The sequence below is a fragment of the Palaemon carinicauda genome, chromosome 3 (genome assembly GCF_036898095.1).
Source record: "Palaemon carinicauda isolate YSFRI2023 chromosome 3, ASM3689809v2, whole genome shotgun sequence".
In the NCBI taxonomy this organism is placed as follows: Eukaryota; Metazoa; Arthropoda; class Malacostraca; order Decapoda; family Palaemonidae; genus Palaemon; species Palaemon carinicauda.
The window spans coordinates 61,299,946-61,324,705 of NC_090727.1; the positions used below are offsets into that span (position 1 = coordinate 61,299,946).

General features: G+C 38.8%; 1 protein-coding gene across 1 annotated transcript in view; it reads left to right on the plus strand.

Moving 5' to 3' along the window:
- Positions 1–24,760, plus strand: part of LOC137638306 (uncharacterized protein CG43867-like) — a 183,059-nt gene that overhangs the window by 72,727 nt on the left and 85,572 nt on the right. The window contains 5 exon segments of the mRNA XM_068370367.1: positions 4,789–4,954; positions 17,361–17,499; positions 18,437–18,601; positions 20,075–20,236; positions 20,828–21,004. Of these exon segments, the coding sequence (XP_068226468.1) occupies positions 4,789–4,954; positions 17,361–17,499; positions 18,437–18,601; positions 20,075–20,236; positions 20,828–21,004 (809 nt within the window).

The following is a 24,760-nucleotide window of genomic DNA, read 5'->3' on the forward strand; positions in this document are numbered from 1 at the left end:
CTTAGAGTCTACCAGTTGAAGTGGGAAGTCTTCCGAAGCTGGTGCAAGTCGGTATCAGTATCCTCAACCAGTACCTCTGTAACCCAAATAGCTGACTTCCTATTATACCTGAGGAAGGAAAGATCTCTTTCAGCTCCCACAATCAAAGGTTACAGAAGCATGTTGGCAGCAGTCTTCCATCACAGAGGCTTAGATCTTTCTAACAACAAAGATCTACAGGACCTCCTTAAGTCTTTTGAGACCTCGAAGGAGCGTCGTTTGGCTACACCGGGTTGGAATTTAGACGTGGTACTAAGATTCCTTATGTCAGAAAGGTTCGAGCCACTACAATCAGCCTCCTTTAAAGATCTCACTTTAAAGACTCTTTTCCTCGTTTGCTTAGCAACAGCTAAAAGAGTCAGTGAGATACACGCCTTCAGCAGGAACATCGGATTTTCATCTGAAACGGCTACATGTTCTTTACAGCTTGGTTTTCTAGCCAAAAACGAACTACCTTCTCGTCCTTGGCCGAAATCGTTCGATATTCCAAGCCTTTCTAATTTGGTTGGAAATGAACTAGAAAGAGTCTTATGCCCTGTTAGAGCTCTTAAGTTCTATTTAAGACGAACTAAACCTTTACGAGGACAGTCAGAAGCTTTATGGTGTGCTATTAAGAAACCTTCTTTACCTATGTCAAAGAATGCAGTTTCCTATTATATCAGACTGTTGATACGAGAAGCTCATTCCCATCTGAATGAGGAAGACCAGGCTTTGCTGAAGGTAAGGACACATGAAGTTAGAGCTGTCGTAACTTCAGTGGCCTTTAAACAAAATAGATCTCTGCAGAGTATAATGGACACAACCTATTGGAGAAGCAAGTCAGTGTTCGCGTCTTTTTATCTTAAAGATGTCCAGTCTCTTTACGAGAACTGCTACACCCTGGGACCATTCGTAGCAGCGAGTGCAGTAGTGGGTGAGGGCTCAACCACTACATTCCCCTAATTCCATAACCTTTTTTAATATTTCTCTTGAAATGTTTTTTATTGTTGTTTTTTGGGTTGTCCGGAAGGCTAAGAAGCCTTTCGCATCCTGGTTGATTTGGCGGGTGGTCAAATTCTTTTCTTGAGAAGCGCCTAGATTAGAGGTTTTGATGAGGTCCTTTAGTATGGGTGGCAACCCTTGATACTTCAGCTCCTAGGAGTCGCTCAGCATCCTAAGAGGATCGCGAGGCTCAGTAAGGAAGACGTACTTAACCCTGGATAGGTACGGTCCTCGGACACCCCTTTAAGGGTATACTCTGACGCGAACGACCCCGACGCCAAAAAAAATTCTTGAAAAATCAGTTTTTGCAGTAACCTCCTTTTTTCTTTTGCCAAAAAAAACTTCAATGAATGCTTAAAACAACTGTAAAGATAAATACTACTCATCTGCAGAAAAACTATTTATTATAAATATTTTAAAAAATTAAGTAGAAAAAAAAAGACCTGACATAAAAATTCATAAAAAAAAAGTTTATACATATATACACAAATCCTTTTAGGAATTGATTCTTGAATGTTTAGGACACATCTTGATGTATTTTGGATGAAGTCAGACCCATGGAGGTGAAGATCTGAAATGAGAAAAAAAGGGTAACTTTTTTTGGCCAAAAAAAATTGTCCAAATTTCATGAATTTTTTTGGGTACCTAAATGAAATAGGAAGTGGCTAATTTTTTTAGGGAATAAACATATGTTATCCTAAAATAGAAATATGTAAAAAAATCTTCATTATTTTGTAAATTACATTTATATCAGGGGCCATATCTAAAGGTAATTTTTTGAGTACTTGGAAATTTCGTAAAAAAATACATATATTTAATATATAATATGATATTTATGCAGGTAAAAATATACCAAAATATCACAAATTCTATAGGGAACAAGAATATATATAGATAGGGCAGCTTACGCTTCGGATATGTCCACAAAATGGCCGCCAACCACACTGACTCAGACTCCCTAATCTGCCACTTGAAATGTAGGAAGGGTATGTCAATTTCAAGGTGTTATTTACTAATCTAATTATTATTGGATATGCATAAAAATTGTATGGTGGGTTGCTGGATAATTGTCGATTATTTTACGACTATAAAATTAAAATTCTGACCCAAAAAATTTTTTTTGAAGGGAAATAAAATCGAAAAAAAAAAATGTAAAACAATATTTTAGCTAAAAAAATTTGATGATATTCAATCAAAAAAAAAGTAAACAAAATTTTCCGACAAATAAACATCTAGAGGAATCATTACTCTGTGATAGTTCCTTAGTACGTAGTAATTTTGAAAGAATTGGGAAAAAACGAAAAAATGGCAATCACCGGAAAATCGAACACATACCTATATATACGTCATATCTGGCTAAAAAAAAGATAGGCATGGGTAGCCAGATCATCTAGAAACACTTTCCAACACTATAAAAATATAAGTTTTGCGACACTACTTGCCAATTCCTTACGGTAACATGACTAAGCAAAAAAATGCAAAACAAATAAAAAGGGGCACTCGTGGAAAAATGGCCATTCTAATATACGGCATTTCAGAAAAAAAAAATTTCAGCCACGTGCTAGGCAAACCATCAAGGCATATTTTCCGACAAATAAACATATAAATGAAATATTACTCTGTGATAGTTCCTTAGTACGTAGTAATTTTGAAAGAAATGGGAAAAAACGAAAAAATGGCAATCACAGGAAAATCGAACACATACTTATATATACGCCATATCTGGCTAAAAAAAAAATAGGCATGGGTAGCCAGATCATCTAGAAACACTTTCCAACACTATAAAAATATAAGTTTTGCGACACTACTTGCCAATTCCTTACGGTAACATGACTAAGCAAAAAAATGCAAAACAAATAAAAAGGGGCACTCGCGGAAAAATGCCCAACATTCTAATATACGGCATCTCAGATAAAAAAAAAAGACATGCACGTGTTAGCCCAACCATCAAGGCACACTTTCTAACACATAAACATGAAAAAAAAATCAATAATATACGGCAATTCCTTACTACGTAGTAAATTTTTACAATTATTGAAAAAAAAAACAGAAATTGGCAACCGCAGTTAAATACCCAATATACCAATAACTACGTCGTATCTGACAAAAACAAAATCACGCATGGGTAGCCAGATCATCTAGACACACTTTCCAACATTAAAAAAGCAAAAGTTTTACGACACTATTTCGCAATATCTTACGGAAAAATGACTTGGCAAAAAAATTAAAAAAAATTAAAAAGGGACACTCGCGGTAAAATGCCCGACATTCTAATATACGACATCTCAGATAAAAAAAAAGACATGCACGTGTTAGCCCAACCATCAAGGCACATTTTCTAACACATAAACATGAAAAAAAAAATGAATTATATACGGCAATTCCTTACTACGTAGTAATTTTTACAAATATTGAAAAAAAAACAGAAATTGGTAACCGCAGTTAAATACCCAATATACCAATAACTACGTCGTATCTGACAAAAACAAAGTCATGCATGGGTAGCCAGATCATCTAGACACACTTTCCAACACTAAACAAGCAAAAGTTTTACGACACTATTTGGCAATATCTTACGGAAAAATGACTTGGCAAAAAAATGAAAAAAAATGAAAAAGGGGCACTCGCGGTAAAATGGTCCTCGTGGTGATGAACGACATTTTAACTAAAAAAAAAAAACATGCACATGGTAGCCAAACAATCCACCAAGACTTTCCACAACTGATAACCTATACAAGTTGCACCATTCTACGACAATTTCATAATACGTAATAACTTTGATAATTATGCAAACTACCTCAGAAGGGTAAACTCGGACGCGAACGACCCCGACGCGTCTCAGAAATCGGGGAAGGAGTACAGCTACAGCAATGCACATCTGGACACTACTAGAGCGTGTAGGGGAGACACCTCCTGCAGGTCGATCACCCACAAATTCAGTCACAGGGGTGAGTCACGTGAGAAAAACCTGTTTTTTTTTTACGCTCGGGGTCGCAAACGACCCACCGTACCTATCCAGGGTTAAAAAGGCAGAGTAATTGTTCAAGTCGACTTCCTTACCAGGTACTTATTTATTTTATGTTTGTTATTTTGAATAACTGCTAAAATGAAATACAAAATACTTAGCTCATAATAATGTAAACAAGTAATGCTGGTCTCTACCCACCCCCCTGGGTGTGAATCAGCTTATATAATCACCGGCTAAGTTTAATATTGAAAAATGTTATTTTTATTAATAAAATAAATTTTTGAATATACTTACCCGGTGATTATATATTAAAGGACCCTCCCTTCCTCCCCAATAGAGACCCAGTGGACCGAGGAGAAAATTGGTTCTGTGTTTACATTGAGTACTGAGTACCTGCCCGACAGATGGCGCTGTTGATGTACACCCCCTACCTGCATAGCGATCGCTGGCGTATTTTGAACGTAGAGTTTTTCTGTCGGGCAGCAGAGCTGCAGCTTATATAATCACCGGGTAAGTATATTAAAAAATTTATTTTATTAATAAAAATAACATTTTTCTAATGATATTTTAGTGACTTGTTTTTCCTAATCATAGGTTTAGTAATTCAGTATTTCCTTTTAGATTTTAATATACAGGTACAATAATTTTTATACGAAGTCAGTGTCTTCGCATAATTTAAGATCAATTACATTTGCATCTTTGTTAATTGTAAGGTCAGAATATTGAATAACTGGTGTATTTATTCACTTAAGATTAATGAATAACAAACTGTTAACTTTATGTAAAATTTAGAACAGCAGATTTTTTTGTCTTATATACATCCTTTGAATCTGGCGTATCGGATGACTATGCAATCCCACCAGAAGCGCGAAGTGAAAGCGGATCCCTCGAGTCCACTATGGCACCCACCCTTAGTGCGAGGACTTCGTGCATAGAGACAATGACAAATACCCTTACGTCGAGTCAGTAAGTATCAAGAATTTTCTTTAATATCTTAACCTTAGATATGCAAGATCTAGAAACTCGTTAATGTCCTTGATTATCAACTGTATACTTCTATTAGATCCATAACAAGGAAGGGATGTAATTATTGTCCCGACTTTATTATCAATGAACAATATTCCTTTACTCAGATGTCTGAAACAAATGTGTTTGAATATTTTCTTTAGTTTACATCAATGATGGGTTCAAGAAAATGATCTATTGAATAACAAAGTTAGGCCGTATATGGTTTTATAGGTTACAGATTGTTTTAAGAGCAAAAGTGTTTCAACACTAAGTGGGAAGTGAATGATAAATTTTTTACACTTGAGCCAGTAATTTATTAACTGTCTATAAGTATTAGGTTGTAAAGTATAAGTCGTCTTAGAGGACCAGGGAAAGCTGTCTATAAGAATTAGGTTATAAAGTATAAGCCGTCTTAGAGGACCAGCGAAAGCTGTCTATAAAAAATAGGTTGTAAAGTATGAATTGTATTAGAGGACCATGGAGAGACGACTTGTAAGAATAATCAGTATTGGAGGCCTAAGCCTATTGAAAGGAAAGAGAATAGGGTATACATTGATATAAAACCAGGCTTCGAGAGTCAAGCTTTATGAGTATCATTGGAGTTTCATGAAATTTTTTTTTTTAAGTTTTTCCCTTCGTATATAAGACATTTTTTTCTTGTAGGAAAGAGGTACTGGCGAAACAAAAAATCTAGCAAACCTTGTCCTCTCTCCCTTACCTCCATTTTTATTCATTCTTTTGAGAATTCCAAGTAAGATTGTATTTCTATTCTGTAGTTTGTGGTATATATGTATTTGCTCATACTTCTTATCCAAATCTAATGGATCTTTCCCTCAAATTAGGTGGCCTTTTGGCTAAATCCATCAACACTTGTTTAGAAAAAGAAATGTATAACATACTGCAATGCAAAAATCTTACCGATTTTCAATTCTAATTGGTACTGAGTTATTTGGAAATTATTAATTTACAGCATTTGAAAGTTATTCTTAATGCTGTATTTTGTTTTTTAGACTGAAATAAATATTAACTTGTGAGCAGAACCAAAATGTATTTAATTTTGACTATTTTAACAATGAAGGGTTTTTAGATGTGAAATATATTTTCGATGGAAGCCCGGACGACATTGTTTGGGACGGTGACTCTTTTTTTTTAAGTTTGCTAAGACTTTTGATTTGCAAGTGCTGTGATTAATAAACTGTGGTTTTGAATTCAGAGGCATATAAGATTAGAATGCAACACTTTATTAAGGCTGAGATACTTATACACATTTTCTGAATTATTGTATGAACATTGAATTTGTCAGCTTAATTTATATTTTCTGAAGATACAGCATATGCTATATCTCTTAAAGTTAAGGCTTTTGCTTTTAGGTGGGTTGTTTCTGCATTGTAATGAAGGTAACAAAGCTGTAAAATATGGAATTAATGCCAACTGCTATTTACATTTTTTTTTGCATATTTTTGATAATTTTTTGAGAAACTTCAGGCATTTTCCAAGAGAATGAGACCAACCTGACCTCTCTATGACAAAAATTAAGGCTGTTAGAGCAATTTAAAAAAAAATGTACTGCAAAATGTGCTTGAAAAAAATATAACCCTTGCGGTTAAGGGTTGGAAAGTTCCAAATAGCCTTGGGGTAAAAGGGTTAAATTCTACCTCATAAAGGTTGAAACAAAAATTCAAGATAAGCGAGTACAGTGAGCCCTCGTTTATCGCGGTAGATAGGTTCCAGACCCGACCGCGATAGGTGAAAATCCGCGAAGTAGTGACACCATATTTACGTATTTATTTTAAATATTAAATTTAGCCGGTGAATATATATATAGCTTACGTCTCCGACGGTCGACAGATTCCAAAAACTCGCGAGCGATCGCCATGATGGCTGCCGGGTGTGCCCACCAGCGCCAACTATCGGCAAGATACCGCATATACTTCTCCATAAGTTCAGTTCTTCTCTGTCGGTGGGAGTGACAGCATTGGTTCCGCTCGCGCTTAACCTCAAGTTTCTACTGATTGGTGAAGTACTTGTTCATGGTTTTATGGCTTTCGCCGTGTTGGATTATTCTCAAGCAATACGATCTTCAAAATAAATTCTTTTGAAAGGAAGAGAGAGAGAGAGAGAGAGAGAGCACGTTCCAAATCTTTATTCTCGTCCCAAGTCTCTGTACAAGGAGTTTGGGAGTGAGTAACGTTGTTCTTCTTGATTCAGATATTTACTCTTGTCCCAAGTCTCTGTACGGGGAGAGAGAGAGAGAGAGGATAAAACGTTCTAGTTTTTATTCTCATCCCAGGGCACTGTACGGTGAGAGATTGAAAACGTAGTCCTTAGCGATCTAGTTTTTAGTCTCCTCCCAAGTCAATGATCTTTTTAACTTTATATATTTCCTTTTTATTCTATATATATGTATATGTTTATTAATTTTTGCATGTGTGATTCATTTTGTACTAATGAGCTTACATTATACGACATATTTCGCAATTCTAACCTTTTGATTTAAGGGAGAATTGCGTGCTTTAGGTAGAAATCAGCTTTATTCATGTCTAATGTGAAATTATTAAAAAATGTGAGTGTCAGTGAAGAAAGTGCGAAAAACATGTTCAGTGTTGCGGAGGGTTCGTTTGTTTGTGCTTGTCGCTTGCCTAGTCCGAGACCTCTTTCAGGCTCCCCTGCCCCAGGGAGAAGGAATGTCGTAGGACCTAAGGGAGTGAGAGGTGTAAACCAACGAACAGACGTTCCATCAAAGGTATCAGACGTTGCTCTTCCAGCACGTCCTTACCATAAGACAGGAGAGACGAAGTTCTCCTCGTCTTCCGATGATTCGTCTCTTAAAAAACCTTGGCGTTAGGTTTCGAGACCATTGAAACGTAAATTAGTTCCTTCAGAACAAGATCAACGTCTTAGCTGTAGTCATCATGAGAGTCCCGTTCATAGCGATGACGTTCATGTACAGACGTTTCCGACGTCACGATCTATTCCGAGTGCGGTTGATCCGAAGTTAAGTGTTCCTGTGCGAAAGAATCCTTTGCTTGTTGTACATCACAGTTCTGGAATAAGTGATTCAGGTCTTCAACCTTCTAAACGAGATTTGTTACGTCACGCTGACGTTATCCCTAGTGTCAGCTTTGCTGTTAAACGAGATGCGGAGCATAAATCTCGATGTAACTTTGATCGACAGTCTGTTAAGTCGAGTCATAACTTTGATCAGCAGTCACTGCAGTTCCGCCGAGACTTTGAACGTCAGCCACCGCAGTCACAACGTGACGTTGAGCTGCAGACACCGCAGACACGACGTGACGTTGAGCGGCAGACACCGTAGACACGACGTAACGTCGAGCGTCAGTCACCGAAGTCACGATATAGCATCGAACAGCAGTCACCGCTGTTACTACGTGACTTTTGAACGTCAGTCACTTCAGTATAACATTCTCTGCAGTCACAACGTGACATCGACCCTCCAACTTTAACTTCTGTTTATATACAAGTTGATGTAGCCTGTCAGGCTTTTCCTTCACGTCATTCTGAATATAAATCTCCTTCTCGCAAGACTTTAGATTTATCAGATGATGTGCCTTCTGAAGAAGAAGTTGATTGACCCCCTTTCAACTATTGTACCTTTGGGGATTCATTCAGAAGAGGAGGAACCTAGGGTTGTCCAACAATCCCTTGTTTAAAAAAAAAAAAAAAAAGAAATTATGAATTTCTTTAGGGAAATTTTTTTTCTACTCATTTTGTAATGGCTGCTCCACGTTCTCCGCCGTCTGAGTTTACTCTTGGCATGACTTTCTTCGACTCCTACATATACGAAGTCAGTTCTCTCTCGTTCTTCCAAGAGAGCCATGCGCTTTCTGGGAGACTGGTTGGAATAAAGGAGAAGTTTAGGAAAGTCAGCTTTTGCTTTTCCTCCTTATAAATTAGCTTCTTGCTCAAGCGTCTGGTTTGACACAGGAGAAGTTCTCGGCTTGAGAGAACCTGCCTCTGCCCAGGGAGACTTCTTAAGCCTAGTGGACTCTCCTCGTCGTCTAGCCATGAGACGCTCCAAGATTTTTTGGTCTTCTTCAGAGCTAGACCATCTCCTGAAAGGAGTTTTTTTTTTTTCGAGCGTTTGAAGTATTTAATTTTTTGGATTGGTCACTGGGAGCCTTAAGTTAGAAGGTCTCTCCAGCGGACAATGTATTGCTGTAAAAATTATGTCATGCATGAACAAAGCCATAAGGGATGGCCCCAATGAACTGGCAGCCACGTTCACTGCAGGAGTACTTAAGATGTAAGTGCACTCAATGTGTTCATTGTCAAGACAAAGTTCACGATGAAGACTTCCAAATCTGTCTTGGCAGCAGTAAGGGAAGGCGACTGGATGGTCTCTCTCTTGACCTTCAGGATGCATACTTCCACATCCCGATTCATCCAAACTTTCAACAATATCTGAGGTTTGTGGACGGGAAAGTAGTGTACCAGTTTCGAGCACTGTGCTTCGGCCTCAGTCCTGCTCCTCTTGTTTTTACAAGGCTCATGCAAAATGTAGCAAGCTTTCTACATTTTTCAGGGATCAGAGCCTCCCTTTATTTTGACGACTGGCTAATCAGGGCGTCGTCATTAAATCGCTGTCTGGAGAACCTCAAATGGACATTAGACCTAACCAAGAAGCTAGGTCTCATAGTGAACGTAGAGAAGTCGTATCTTACTCCATCCCCGACAATTCTTTATTTGGGGATGGAGATACAGTGTCAAATTTTTCGGGCCTTTTCGTCTCCCACAAGAGCTCTGTTAAAAGTCTGTCACTTGCAAGAGAAAAACAGTTGCTCTGTAAGAGTTTGAACGAGCCTCGTGGGAACTCTGTCATCGTTGGAGCAGTTTATCTCTCTGGGGAGACTCAACCTTTGCCCTCTCCAATTTCACCTAAACCATTCGAACAAGGAGAAGGGTTTAGAGAGTATCTCTATCCCAATCTCCAACTCAGTCAAGACATGTCTGACTTGGTGGGACAGCAACGTCAGACTTCAAGAAGGTCTTTCTCTTGCGATCAAGAAGCCAAACCATGTGTTGTATTCAGATGCATCGGATTTTGGTTGGGGAGCGCCACTGGACAATCTGGAATGCTCGGGTCTTTGGTCCACGGATTAGAAGAAACTCCGTTTAAGGCAAGAAACATCTCTCTTATGACGAGATTCGTGCAGGGAGAAATGAATGTCTTAGCGGACTGCCTCAGCAGAAGAGGTCAAGTCGTCTTCATGGAGTGGACGTTGCACAAGACTCTGTGCGAGAAGCTATGGATGACATGGGGTCAACCCACCATAGATCTATTTGCGACTTCACTGACAAAGAGGCTCCCAACTTACTGCTCTCCAGTTCCAGATCCAGAGGCAGCCCACATAGATGCTTTCCTGCTGGACTGGTCTCACCTAGACATCTATGCCTTCCCACCATTCAAGATCCTAGACAAGGTTCTTCAGAAGTTCGCTTCTCACGAAGGGACCAGGTTGACGTTGGTTGCTCCCCTCTTGCCGTCGAGAGAATGGTTCACAGAGGTTCTTCTATGGCCGGTGGACATTCCAAGAAGTTTACCGTTACGGATGGATCTCCTGCGTCAGCCTCTTGTAAAGAGATTTCATCAAAGTCTCCTCGCGTTTCGTCTAACTGCCTTCATTCTATCGAAAGACTCTCTAGAGCTCGTGGGTTTTCGAAGGAGGCAGCTAGAGCGATCGCAAGAGCTAGAAGGTCCTCTACCATCAGGATCTATCAATCCAAATGGGAGGTATTTAGAGACTGGTGCAAGTCCTCCTCTATTTCCTCTTCCAATACCACTGTAGCACAGATTGCAGACTTTCTACTTTATCTTAGAAATGATCGCATCCTTTCTGCCTCAACTATTAAAGGCTACAGAAGCATTTTAGCTTCAGTTTTTAGACATAGAAATTTAGATCTGCCTGATAATAAAGATCTTCTAGATCTTCTCAAGTCTTTTGAGACTTTCAAGGAGCGTCAGATCACTACTCCTGCTTGGTATTTGGACGTGGTCCTTTAGTTCCTTATGTCTGAAAGGTTTGAGCCGTTGAATTCAACATCACTCAAAGATCTTACACTCAAAACTCTCTTTTTAGTGAGCATGGCTACTGCAAAGAGTTAGTGAAGTATATGCCTTCAGCATAAATATCAGCTTCTGCTCTAATAAAGCAGTATGCTCGCTTCAACTTGGTTTTTTAGCCAAAAGAGAACGGCTATCTCGTCCATGGCCTAAGTCGTTTGAACTTCCCAGTCTATCTGAAATTGTTGGGAACGAAATTGAAAGAGTCCTGTGCCCTGTAAGAGCTCTTAAATTTTATTTAAATAGAACCAAAACACTGCGAGGCATTTCAGAGGCTTTATGGTGTTCGGTTAAAAAAGACCACCTTGCTGATGTCGAAAAATGCGTTGTCATATTTTATTAGACTTTTAATTAGAGTGGCTCACTCTCATTTAAGTGATAATGAAGTTAGAGCGGTGGCAACTTCAGTAGCGTTCAAACAAAATAGATCCCTTAGAAGCATTATGGACGCAACCTTTTGGAGGAGTAAATCTGTGTTCGCTTCACATTATTTAAAAAATGTCCAGACTCTTTATGAGGACTGCTACATGTTGGGACCATTCGTAGCAGCGAGTGCACTAGTGGGTGAAGGTTCTACCACTACATTCCCTTAATACCAATATCCTTTTTCTTCTCTTGAAACTTATAATTTTTTGGGTTGTACGTGGAGACTAAGAAGTCTTCCGCAATCTTTTAATTTGGTGGGTGGTCAAACTTGTTTCTTGAGAGCGCCCAGATCAAGGGTATTGATGAGGTCCTGTTGTAGGGGTGTTCACCCTGATTATAACAGCTCCTAGAAGTCTTTCAGCATCCTGAGAGGAACGCTGAGCTTCATAAGGATAGCGGACTAATGAGTCGGCTTCCTTATCAGGTACCTATACTTAAGTTGGTTTTTTTAATATTTGTCAAAAACTCTTGAGCATATACGCCTTTATTGTTTTAATACTGGTCTCTACCCACCACCATGGGTGTGAATCAGCTATATATATATTCACCGGCTAAGTTTAATATTTAAAAATGATATTTTCAATTTAAAATAAATTTTTGAATATACTTACCCGGTGAATATATATAATTAAAGGCCCTCCCTTCCTCCCCGATAGAGACCCTACAGACTGAGAAGAAGTGAACTTATGGAGAAGTATATGCGGTATCTGGCCGATAGTCGGCACTGGTGGGCACACCCGACAGCCATCATGGCGATCGCTCGCGAGTTTTTGGAATCTCGACCGTCGGAGACGTAAGCTATATATATATTCACCGGGTAAGTATATTCAAAAATTTATTTTAAATTGAAAATATAATTTTAACATGTATATTCAGACTTTTAAAACCTTCCCTTTATGTAGTACTGTTAACAAACTACCCTTTAATGTACAGAACACTTAATGCATGTACTACAGTACCCTAAAATAAAACAGGCACAAATATTAAAGGCGATTTTATATCATGCGTTTCCTAAACACGCCAAAAAGCACGATAAAAAAGGGCAACCAATGTTTTGTTTACGTTTATCTCTGATCATAATGAAGAAACAAACGCATTTACACATCTGTGTATAGGTTAATTTTTGCATCGATTATATTGATTATTCAGTACAGTATGTTGATTTTGTTATTACCAATGTTTTACTTAATTTTTCTTAGGACTTCCAAATGAAATGTTTTTCTTTATGACGCCGCCTGAAACGACGGCGTCATAAAGTACTCTCAGTAAACAACCACGCTCAGTAAACAAACGAAGACATTTAACGAGCATGATGAAAGTGATAAATAATGATATTACAGTAAAAGCTTTTAGAAAATGTGTTATTACAAATATTATTTACCGTATCTATATAAAATCATACAGTACATACGTAGCAAAGCAGGAAAACAATTTACGAGAGAGAGAGAGAGAGAGAGAGAGAGAAAGAGAGAGAGAGAGAGAGAGAGAGAGAGAGAGAGAGAGAGAGAGAGAGAGAGAGAGAGAGAGAGTTGTTTTACGTATGTACAGTAAATGTAAATTTTAAACAAAAAAATATGATAGGTTATAACATGTATATTCAGACTTTTAAAACCTTCCCTTTAACTTAATGCATACTAAACTAAAACAGGCTCAAATATTAAAATGTTAGAATATTAAAGTAAAAAATAAAGATTGTTACTGTACTCACCACGAAAGAAGAAGAAAAACTTGAATGATGATGGCGATGAATTTGCTGCACAGTAGAAATGATAATGATGAAGCTGATGATGTCTTCTACTGTGCAGCCAATGGTAGTATTTTACATCTCTTCAGACGGAGGTGTCTTTTCCTGGGACACCTCTTCAACTTCTTCCTTTGACACTTCTTCAATTTCTTCCGAAGGCGTACTAGCAGGAGGAACTGGCTCTTTTTTGCGAGGCTGGAAGAACATTGTGATCGGAAGTTGCTGCCGCTGCTTCTTTTTTCGCTCGAAGAGCATCCTGTAGGGAGTCATGTCGTCATCGATCTTGTTGCAGAATTGCATAGACTGAACCATATCCTCGTCCCACTCCTGCGACATTTCTTTCAACTCCTTCGCATGGTTGCAGAACTTGGCAAGTTGTTCTAATGTTAAGCCCGTTTCTTCGACATTTTCTTGGGTCTCTTCCTGCGTTTCACTCTTCTTCACTGGCCGATTTCGTCAGGTCTTCTAGGTCTACGTCAGTTAGCGGCTGGGAATGGTAGTCCAACAACTCGTCGACGTCTTCAGTCGTCATGTCGCCAAACCCGTCACCTCCAATTATCGCAGCCAACGGCACAGTTTGCGTATTGCAGAGTGTTGAATTTCAGACGGAGTAAATCCTTCGTCGTCGTAAACAATCTGGGGCCACAACTTCTTCCAGCTCGCATTAATGGTTGCAGGTTTCATTTCTTGCAGTGCCTTCTGAATGTTCTGCAGGCACGTGGGTATTGTGTACTTCCGCCAGTACGCCTTCAAATTGAAATTTTCATCTTCATCTTCTTGGGCAGCATCCACACACGCAACGAGGTCCGCCAAGGTATTCTTCGTGTAGAGGGCCTTGAATGCCCTGATAACCCCCTGGTCCATCGGTTGAATTAATGACGTGGTGTTGGGTGGCAGGAACTCAACCTGAATGCCCTCATGCGACAGGTCAGTTGCGTGTCCACCAGCGTTATCCATAAGGAGAAGGATCTTGAATGGCAAGCCATTCTCTAAGAGATATTTGCTGACATGCGGGATAAAACACTGGTGGAACCAGTTGGAGGTCAGCATCTTCGTAATCCATGCTTTTTTATTATGCATCCAGTACACGGGAAGGAGATTCTTATTTTTATTTTTCAAAGCGCGAGGATTTTTCAACTTGTAAATAAGCCCCGGCTTTAGCAAAAATCCAGCAGCATTGCCACACATCACGAGGGTTACGCGATCTTTGAACGCTTTAAAGCCAGAGGCTTTGGCTTCTTCTTTGAACAGGAAAGTTCGCGACGGCATTCTCTTCCAAAACAAGCCGGTCTCATCCATATTAAACACTTTTTCCGGCTTGTATCCACCTTCAGCGATAATGTTCTTGAAAGTCTCGTTCGTGTAAGTTTCAGCAGCGGCAGTGTCAGCGGAAGCAGCCTCGCCATGCAGGGAAACGCTTTTCAGGCCGAAGCGTTTCTGAAACTTCGCGAACCATCCTTTGCTGGCGGAAAAACGTTGTTTCTGAGGCTGGGAATCAGTGGATGTCCCTGGTTGAGGTTCATCTACATCATCTTCTTCTTCAGCATGGTCGCCATCGTCGTCTTGAGGTTCCTTTGCCGCAAAATTCTCATACAAGCTCAAAGCCTTGGTTCGGATGGTGTTCGTGTCCAAGGCTATGTTCTTCTTCCGGCAGTTGGCAATCCACACTGCTAAAGCACCTTCCATGCGTACGATCGTTTTATTACACGTGGTAACGACTCGCTTCGCTGATCTGCTAAAGGTGATGGTAGCCGTCTTTCTAATGTTCGCCTCGTCCTTCTTGATGTAGCGAACGGTGGATTCGTTCACTCCAAAATGGCGGGCTGCGGCCGCGTAACTTCTGCCTTCTTTTAACATATCGAGAAGCGTCACCTTCTCAACAATCGTCATCATCTTTTGGTGGCGTTTAGACTCACTACCAGCCTTAGTAGAAGCAGAACGCTTGGGAGCCATTGTACAGTAGGGTTTAATAGAGAGTTCAACAAAAAGTTCAACTTAAAACAGTCACGCACAGCACAGATTAAAGTTCACAATAACGTATCAACATCTACACAGCGATAGAGTGGCAGACAAAGTGGCCGCGAAAAGATGCTGGAGGTTGGAGAAGCGGTCAAAACACCAATCACAGGCTAGATTACAAAACTTGGGTTCTGATTCGTCATCTATCAGCACTGGAACCAATCACAATCCGTCTTATATGCTACGTAGTAGTTACCAATTCAAAGTACAAGGTACCGTACGTACTGTATACAGTACAGCTTTACGTATGCTATTTTACACTTGTTTTGTTGTAGGATATGTCTCTCTCTCTCTCTCTCTCTCTCTCTCTCTCTCTCTCTCTCTCTCTCTCTCTCTCTCTCTCTCTCTCTCTCTCTCTCTCTCTCATCACTGTTTTTGTTTCTTGTCCTATTGTGTGTTTTATTGGATATGTCTCTCTCTCTCTCTCTCTCTCTCTCTCTCTCTCTCTCTCTCTCTCTCTCTCTCTCTCTCTCTCTCTCGTACGCTTATTCGAGATGTGATTTTTGCAACAAAGAATATTATTGGATGCAGTATTACGTACGTATATATACAAAAGATTCATGGAAAAGATGCACATCCATTACATTTGTAGTACTGTACAGTAGTAGCCATCAGCAGCCTTACACCATTCTAATACGGTATGACTGCATCTGATTTGCGTTTCATGTTCGATTTAATTTTACTACGTACTGTATGCTGAATTATCGTATGATCACATTCTCTTTTCGTGTTTTATTTCTTTCTGTACTGAATTATATGTCATATGTAATGCAATGAACAATCAGTAAGAGCAGATATTACTAATTACAGTATTAATGTAATTACAGGTAACGAAATATCGTATTTGGGGTCTTCATATATCGCGGTATTTTCAAAATTTCCGGAAACTCCGCGATATGTTTATATATATGGGTTATGAAAAAAATCTGCGAAGTGGTGAATCCGCGATGGTCGAACCGCGAAGTAGCGAGGGCTCACTGTAATGCCAAAACTAGATAATGGCATACATTGGTGACGTTAAATTGTTATGAAGTACTGTAATGGTAGGGGGATAATCTCTCTCATATTTAAATTCCACTTCATGAAGGTTGAAACAAGAATTGTAAGATCATCTAGTAATGCCAAAACTAAATAATGCCGTAGGTTGGTAACATTAAATCACAATGAAGTACTGGTAAGGTAGTAATTTCTTTCATTATACTTAAATTCCTCTCCTAAAGGTTGAAACAAGAATTGCCAAAACTAGATAAATGGCGTACATTTGTAACGCTGTTAAATCACAATGAAGTACTGGTAGAGTAATAATTTCTTTCACTATACTTAGATTCCACTTCATAAAGGTTGAAATAAAACTTTAGGATCAGCCCCTCATCTTTAGCTATGAATTTCATTGAAGTTAGGCATGGTTGTCATTTGTTTTTGATAAATTTTAAGATAAAACCTATTAATGATAGTTTGAATCGTGGAAAACATTGATACGTATATTCATATTTTTCATTTCTCAAGACTGATATATTATTATTGCATTTTATTTTCACATAGCTATATATTAGCAGTTAAAACCTATAAAATGATTGCAAGTGTAAAGCCACATGTTATACTATATTTAAACATTAACACTGTATAAGCCAAGCTTCAAGAGAAAAGCTATATGAATAGTAAGGGAGGTTTATAGAAATAAATTACAAGCTTTATTACAGTGATCAATAAGTGTATGTGTGCTTGTTCTAATGATATATTATGTGAAAGATAAAAGTAAATATGAATCTTCTAATTTTTCTGATAATAGAAAAATTATTAGGCCGTGTATTCTGTCGTAATAGTACAAAACTTAGAGTAAAATTAATTTTGTAATTTTCAAAATCAATCATTTCGATTCAAGGAGGGGCTATGAAATACATGGCTTATCAGGAAATTAAATATTGTTCTTTATGGAACATTTTATTGTGGGCTATAATACAAAAATAAGGGATTAAAAATTTACAGAAATGAAATGAATCCTTGTTATATCTCCTCAGAAGGATAATTAATGTATTCAGTTTTAATTTTTGTAAGTTTTTTCATTAATAACAATTGAATTGGTTTTTCCACAGCATAGGGACGGTGTTACCTCGGAGAGAAAGTTCCCTGGAAAAGAATGGCTATCTTATAAAACTTGGTGGGAAACTGAAAACATGGAAGAAGGGTTACTTCGTCCTAAAGGAGGGAACACTCACCTATTGGAAAAGTCAGGTTAGTGGGTTATAGTATTATAGTCACTACCCACAAATTTATAAATTTTTATGTTAATTATTCATGTATGGAGTAGTTCTCATTTTGATTTTCAGTCCAAGAATAAATGTAAAAAAATATCTATACAAAAGTATCTTGAAAAGAATTGTTAAATTAATAACCTTAAAAGGTAAATAATTCTTTGAGGTAACATTTAAAGATATGAAACTGTTCTCTTTTTTCCCACTGTTTTCATGTTTTAAGGTTTATTTCTTTTATAACCTTAAAAAAGGTGACTTACATTTGCTTCGTAGCTTTGATTACAGTTCATAAACTGTGGTCTCTAGTAATAGAGATGAAAAGAAAACCCCTTTAGCACAATTTACATCCAATAGATCAGCTCAGTATCCCCATCTTTTCAGCCCCTAATCTGAAAAATTTCTCAGGGTAGAATTGGGTTTCAACTAGAGATAAAAACCAAAGTTCTATATGTGTTGGATTCAATGAATTAGCTCAGTATCCCTGGGTTTCCAGTTTTCCTAATTGAATGAATTTATAGGCAGAAAAGAATTCCATGAGATGCAGTTAAAACATTTTTAAACTTAATCTCCGACTTACTTATGTGTCACATGGTATATTTTGTAACCTTTTAACTGGTATTAGCAATATATAGTTGGAGATTAGTGTTAAACTATGTATGTTAACACAGAGGAAGTGTCTTCAGAACAGGTGGGTATATCACTGTTAAGAATGTTATGGAAAATATTTCACTGATTAATTTGGTTAAGAGTATATTAACTTTGAAAAAAAAAGTTGGGAGTTTTGCAGTAATTGAGACAATTTGGATGTGAAATTAAAAAAAAAAAATCTTTTAATTTCATTATTTGGTAATAGCAAGGAACTAGTACCCAAGTACAGTATTTATTAGTTTTTGATTTTCATATCTTCCACGAATCAGAGCGACATTCATCGGAAACCCGCAGGCCAAATTACTCTCAACGAAGTTTGTCGAGTTACCCGTTCAGAAGGCGCTCATACTTTCGAAGTCAACACGGGCAAGAAGACTTACTACCTCACTGCAGATAACACAGCACTGGTGGAAGACTGGGTCAGAGTTTTGCAGGTAATTTTGAATTTTAATTATTTCTTTATAATGCATGAGCAAATTTTTCCCAGTTAGTAACATGAATATCCCCTAGTCTAAGAAAAATATGAACCTCTGTGGAGAATTCTTTATCCTATCAAGAATACCCTGTAATGTACGAATAAGGTAAGGTTAAGGTTTTCCATATTTTAGATTTTAGTAGTATTGTTGTAAAAAAAATCGTTAGCTTGGATTGTTTAAATTTTCAAGTCTTCTGAGTTGTTTCCATTTTATTGATAAAATAGAATTGAATAAAACTTTGGTTTTGACGTTGGTTGTAAAGTTTTGTAAACAATAAACTAAAAAATCATAAGAGCCATTACAGTATTTGAAAATAATTTTCAAGTTTTCTTTTAGGTTGGCATTTGGCAAAGCTTTTGACAAAACATTTAAATGTTATTTGTATACATACATACATACATATACCAAGGCACTTCCCCCAATTTTGGGGGGTAGCCGACATCAAACAAATTAAACAAAAAAGGGGACCTCTCCTCTCTACATTCCTCCCAGCCTGACAAAGGGACTCAACCTAGTTCGGCTGGTAGTGCTATGTATACACTATTAGCAAATTTCTCTACCTTCCTTCTTTTTTTAATGCGTGAATAATTATTTGGTCATATCTTATTGGGAAAAAAAATATCATCCTGAGTGTATTAATATATATTTTAGATGTAGTTGAACATAGTCCCACCACAAATTAAATGATAGGCCTTCTTTGGGTATTTTTGAGAGTTTAAGGTTGCCTACCATTCTCAATTTTTTGTATTTGTATACAGTATAGACAATTATTTTTTATAACAATACAAGAATTACTTTGATTATATTTACTGATAATCCACAGCTTTTAAAACAAGCTATCACAGATCCATCAAGTTCACATAAATAAGCTGTTTGTTATTCTTATAAGAAATTATTATTCTTTTACTGTGCATTCATTAAAGCTTTCTGATAACCAAAGTAGTAATTCATTGCTCCTTCAATTTGCTCCCACATATTTGATTTTTTTTTTCCATTTTTATTTCCATATATATCAATGTATCATCACGTTTTGCTAACAGGAAAATGATTGAGTACAGTAGTCTGTAGATGAGGTATAGTATTTTGTTGTTTAACTTTCAATGTCTTGTATTTTGCATAGACTGTAAAATGCAGTAAAACACATTGCTTTGCATATTGTTTTACATTGCCTGCAAAAAGATCACTCATTACAGCCATTGTCTGACCCTCCTTGGTCCTATTATTGGGTGATGAGGGGCCTTGGGCGCTGATCATATATATATATAGTCGGTCTTTAGGGCATTGTCAAGCTTGCTATGGCAATGTCACTGTCCCCTGCCGCTGCCATTCATGAGCAGCCTTTAAACCTTTAAAATGAGAAATCTTATTCATAGTACTGTAGTCTTATAAAATTGCAAGATTTTGTGATTGACTCCTCTCTTTATCTTTCAGAATGTTCTTCGACGAAATGCAACAAAGTTACTGCTTAGTAAAGAAGACAATAAGCCAACACTTCAAGGGTGGTTAACAAAGGTCAAGCATGGCCATGCACGCAGATGTTGGTGCGTGTTGATAGGCAAAATGTTCATATATTTCAAGAGTCCTAATGATCAAGTGAGTATGAGATGTATACTACCGGACAGGTACTGGTTTTAGTTTTAATTACCCTGTATTAAGAATTCATATTGTTTAGAACTCAAATAGTCTTATTTGGTTTTAGTTAAAATTTTCTTTGGACCCATGTTTAAGTGTTAATGAATCAAAATGAATAAAAAAGGATGCAGAACAAAGATATCTCACAGTGTAACACAAAAAATGAGGCAGAGCGTATGTTTACGTTCATCCGAAATGACGGCCAACCTGTAACTTGTGGCATTCGGCTTGGCGGGATTTTACTCTCACTGGTCAAATACTGAATACTTGTTCGAAAGTCCTAATGAGCAAGTGAGTATGAGATATACGCTACTGGACTGGTACAGGTATTAGATTTAAGAACCCTGTATTAAGAATTTAGATTGTTTAGAGCTCATATAGTCTTATTTGGTCTGGTTACAATTTTAATTTTTGCAGTATAACAGGTGGAACATTCTTACCGAATAGGATATTTCAGTATTGTGACAATGGTTTTCATATGTTATCATTTTCGCCCATAGGAAACCGACACCTAGTCATGTAAAAGTTTAATCATTGCGTCCTTGATTTCAGAACCCAATTGGCCAAATTAACATGAGGGATGCGAGAGTGGAGGAGGTAGAGAAAGTGTCTGACTCGGAAGGAGAAGAAGTTGCTGATGATGACACCCCTAAAGAAGATTTAACCATAGGGATTTTCCCTTCTCACCAAGGGCCAACCTACCTTATAATGCCCAACAAACAAGAAAAGGTAAATTAAATCACAGCACAGTAAATATTTTACTTATTAATTCCTTGGATCATTCACATAGTATTAATGACTAAAAATCCTAAATTTATATTGCATTGTGCCTGAAGTTTTATTCCAGCTGTTACCAAGTTGTGGAATGATCTTCCTAATCGGGTAATTGAATCAGTAGAACTTCAAAAATTCAAACTTCCAGCAAATGTTTTTATGTTGACCAGGCTGACATGAGTCTCTTTATAGTCTATAAATGACATGTTTTTGACGTTGTTAATAGTTTATATAGGACATATCTGTTTTGTCGTTGTTACTGTTTTTAGAATGATTTATTGTTAATTTATTCTCATCATTTATTTATTTCCTTATTTCCTTTCCTCACTGGACTATTTTTCCCTATTGGAGCCCTTGGGCTTATAGCATCTTGATTTTCCAACTAGGGTTGTAGCTTGGCTAGTAATAATAAAGGGATTTTGACGAAGGAAAAATCTATTTCTGGGCGAGAGACCTGTGCCGCCCAGTGAAATGCTCCTATTGCACCATTTCTAAGGAATATAACTGCTAATATTACCAGAGAAAAAATGTATAGGAATGCTAGGTTGAACTAGCTCGCTCACCTAATGGTGTCGGTATAAACTGGGGCGAAATACCAGAGGTCTCGTACCATTTAGACTTCTCCTCTTCGAAATCCATCAATAGTGAGGTGCGGTTCAACCTCCCCTGCCGCGCAGATCAGTACTACTAACTCTACCCACGCTTGTCCATCACTCCTTACAGCACCCTTAAGTTTGGGGTCTGATCAGGGGGGGAGCAACTAGGGTGGGTTCACTGGGCGGCACAGGTCTCTTGCCCAGAAATAGATTTTTCCTTCGTCAAAATCCCTTTTCTGGGCTCAACCTGTGCCGGCCAGTGAAATAGTACCAGAGAAACGAAGCCAAACTTCATTAACTATAAGGGAACGAATTAAAATCAACATAACAATTAGTGGTTTAATCAAGAGTTGTAGTAGAAGACGGTAGTCTTTAATAACATCAAAATGATAAGATATAATATCCCAGTAAGGGAAGACAAATGAATAGTAAACTTGAAATAACACCAACTAAGGTCAAACACTAGAACATACTATATAAACCTGGACATTAAAGAAATACAGTTCGTATGGTAAAAGTAAATTGATCAATAATAATAAAGATAAACAATGTTACGAAATGGGAACACCCATGGGTGTGATATAACAAACCGAACTCAGGTAGGAACTGTAAGTGAGGCAGGTAAGAGGAAGAAGGTGGAAGATATTGGATACAGGAATTAGTTAGGAAGGAATTTGTCCGGGGGATACCACGCTCCCTGCGGCTACGGTAGCGAGTTGAAGGGCCTCTAGATGTTTAAGATAGTGCCGCTTGAACACTGAGGGGGATTTCCATCCGGTATATTTAGTAAGATCTGTAAAGTTCATGTGATGGAAAAAATTTATTGAGGTCGCTACCGCCCGAATGTCGTGGACGTGAGGAAAAGACTCTGGATTAGCCTGCTTGATAAAATACAAGATCTGTTGTCTGATCCCTTTCAAAGTTATAGTCCCTCCCCGCTCTCTGATGAACAAGGGCCCCGAGGTCTTATAGCAAGTCCTTGATAGAAAGGACTTTAGAGTGGTAACCGGGCATAGGGAGGGATCCTGAAGGAGAGGGATAATTTTCCAGGAGGACCATCTATTCTGAGGGTCTTCATTTTTGGCCAAGAAGACCTTGTCTGGGGAGAGGAGGACCTCTCCTGACGGAAGGAACTCAATGTGGCCTGGATCTCTTGATAAGGCAGCTAATTCCGAAATCCTGTCGCCAGATGCTAAACTCACGAGAAAGAGAGTTTTTCTGAGTAGAGGGATATATCCACATGAATCATTGATGGTTTCTGACGCTAGTTTAAGAACATCATTGAGAAACCAGGAAATCGAGCTAGGACGAGGGGATGGTTTCAGTCTGGCACAGGCTCTTGGGATCGAAGCTAGCAATGAATCTGTTAGATCTATATTAAAGCCGACTAGGAAAATCTTCTTCAAGGCAGACTTGATGGTAGTAATAGTGTTAGCTGCTAAGCCCGACTCAAACAAGGTTCTAAAAAAGGTTACTGTTAGGTTTAGTGTCATAAAGACAGTATTAGAATCCTTCAAAAACTTTGCTAGTTTTTTTACCGCTGAGTCATATTGACGAAGAGTGGAGTCTCTCTTTTCTGATTCTAAGAATAAAGTATTCTGGGGGTCTATGTTAGCCCCTTTGTGTGCCGCAAACTTCATGAAGTCCATAAAGTTAGGGTGTTCCAAATGTTTGAGGAAGCGAACACAGTGCACGTTTGTACTATCTGGGTCAAAGTCGGGTTGGGAATCTGGTGAGGGTGGAGATTCAGCTCCAGTAAAAGAGGGAACCAATTGCTCTTGGGCCAATTGGGGGCCACCAGGGCTACTTGACCTTTGAAGGTTCGAAGTTTGTCCAGCACCTTCATCAGTAGGTTCACCGGTGGGAAAAGGTAAATCCTTTCCCAGGTGTTCCAGTCCAGAGACATGGCATCCGTGGCGTAAGCCCGAGGGTCCAGGTTGGGGGCCACATAACATTTCAGCTTGTGGTTGGACTCCGTCGCGAAGAGATCTACCTAGAGATCCGGCACTTGGGAGAGGATCCACTGAAAGGACTTGCGATCTAGTGACCATTCTGACTCCAATGGTGTCGTCCTGGAGAGTGCGTCTGCCACAACGTTCCGAACTCCAGCCAGATGGACGGCTGATAGGTGCCATTGGTTTGAGGCCGCCAGGGAGAAGATTGCTACCATCACATGATTGATGGGACCTGACTTGGAGCCCCCTCTGTTTAGACAACGGACTATGACTTCGTTGTCGAGAACTATCCTCAGATGTTGTTTCTTGGCCGGGGAAGGACGTTTCAAAGTTAGTAAGACCGCCATGGCCTCCAGGACGTTTATGTGGAATTGTTGGAACATTGTGGACCAAAGGCCCTGAACCTTCCTGTGTTGGGAATAGCCTCCCCAACCTGATAGGGAGGCATCTGTGTGGATGACTATCCTTGGAGGGGGGTACTGCAACGGAACCGACTTCAATAGGCTCTTGGCGGTTGTCCATGGGAGAAGCCTCTTCCGAAGAATGGGAGGAAGGCGTGTCTTCTTGTCTCGACATTTGTTGTTCGCTCTGGAGCGCCAAACCCGGTTGATGTCTTTCAGTTTCGCTTTCAGAAGGAGGTCTGTCACTGAAGCGAATTGTAGGGATCCTAGAATCTTTTCCTGGTTCCTTCTGGAAGTTATCTTTTCCCCGAGAAAGCGTTTGGTATTTTTCGCAATCTCTATCCTCTTGGACCTGGGGAGACATAGAGTGTGAGAACGTAGATCCCACTGCAATCCCAGCCACTGAAATCTGGTCTCTGGTGTCAGGCGAGACTTTCTGAAGTTTATTTGGAATCTCAGAAACTGAAGATAATGGATCACCTTGTTTGTTGCCTTGAGACAATCCTCGACGTTGTCTGACCAGATTAGCCAATCGTCCAGGTATGTGACGACTTGGATTCCGTGGGATTGGAGTTCCTGAATGACTGATTCCGCCAGTTTCGTGAAAATTTTGGGCGCGATGTTGAGCCCGAAAGGCATCACTTTGAACGTGTAAGCCTTGTCGTCCAGTCTGAATCCTAGGAATGGGCGGAAGTGTCTCGCTATTGGAACGTGATAATAAGCATCGGTAAGATCGATGGAGGTGGTGATGGCCCCACG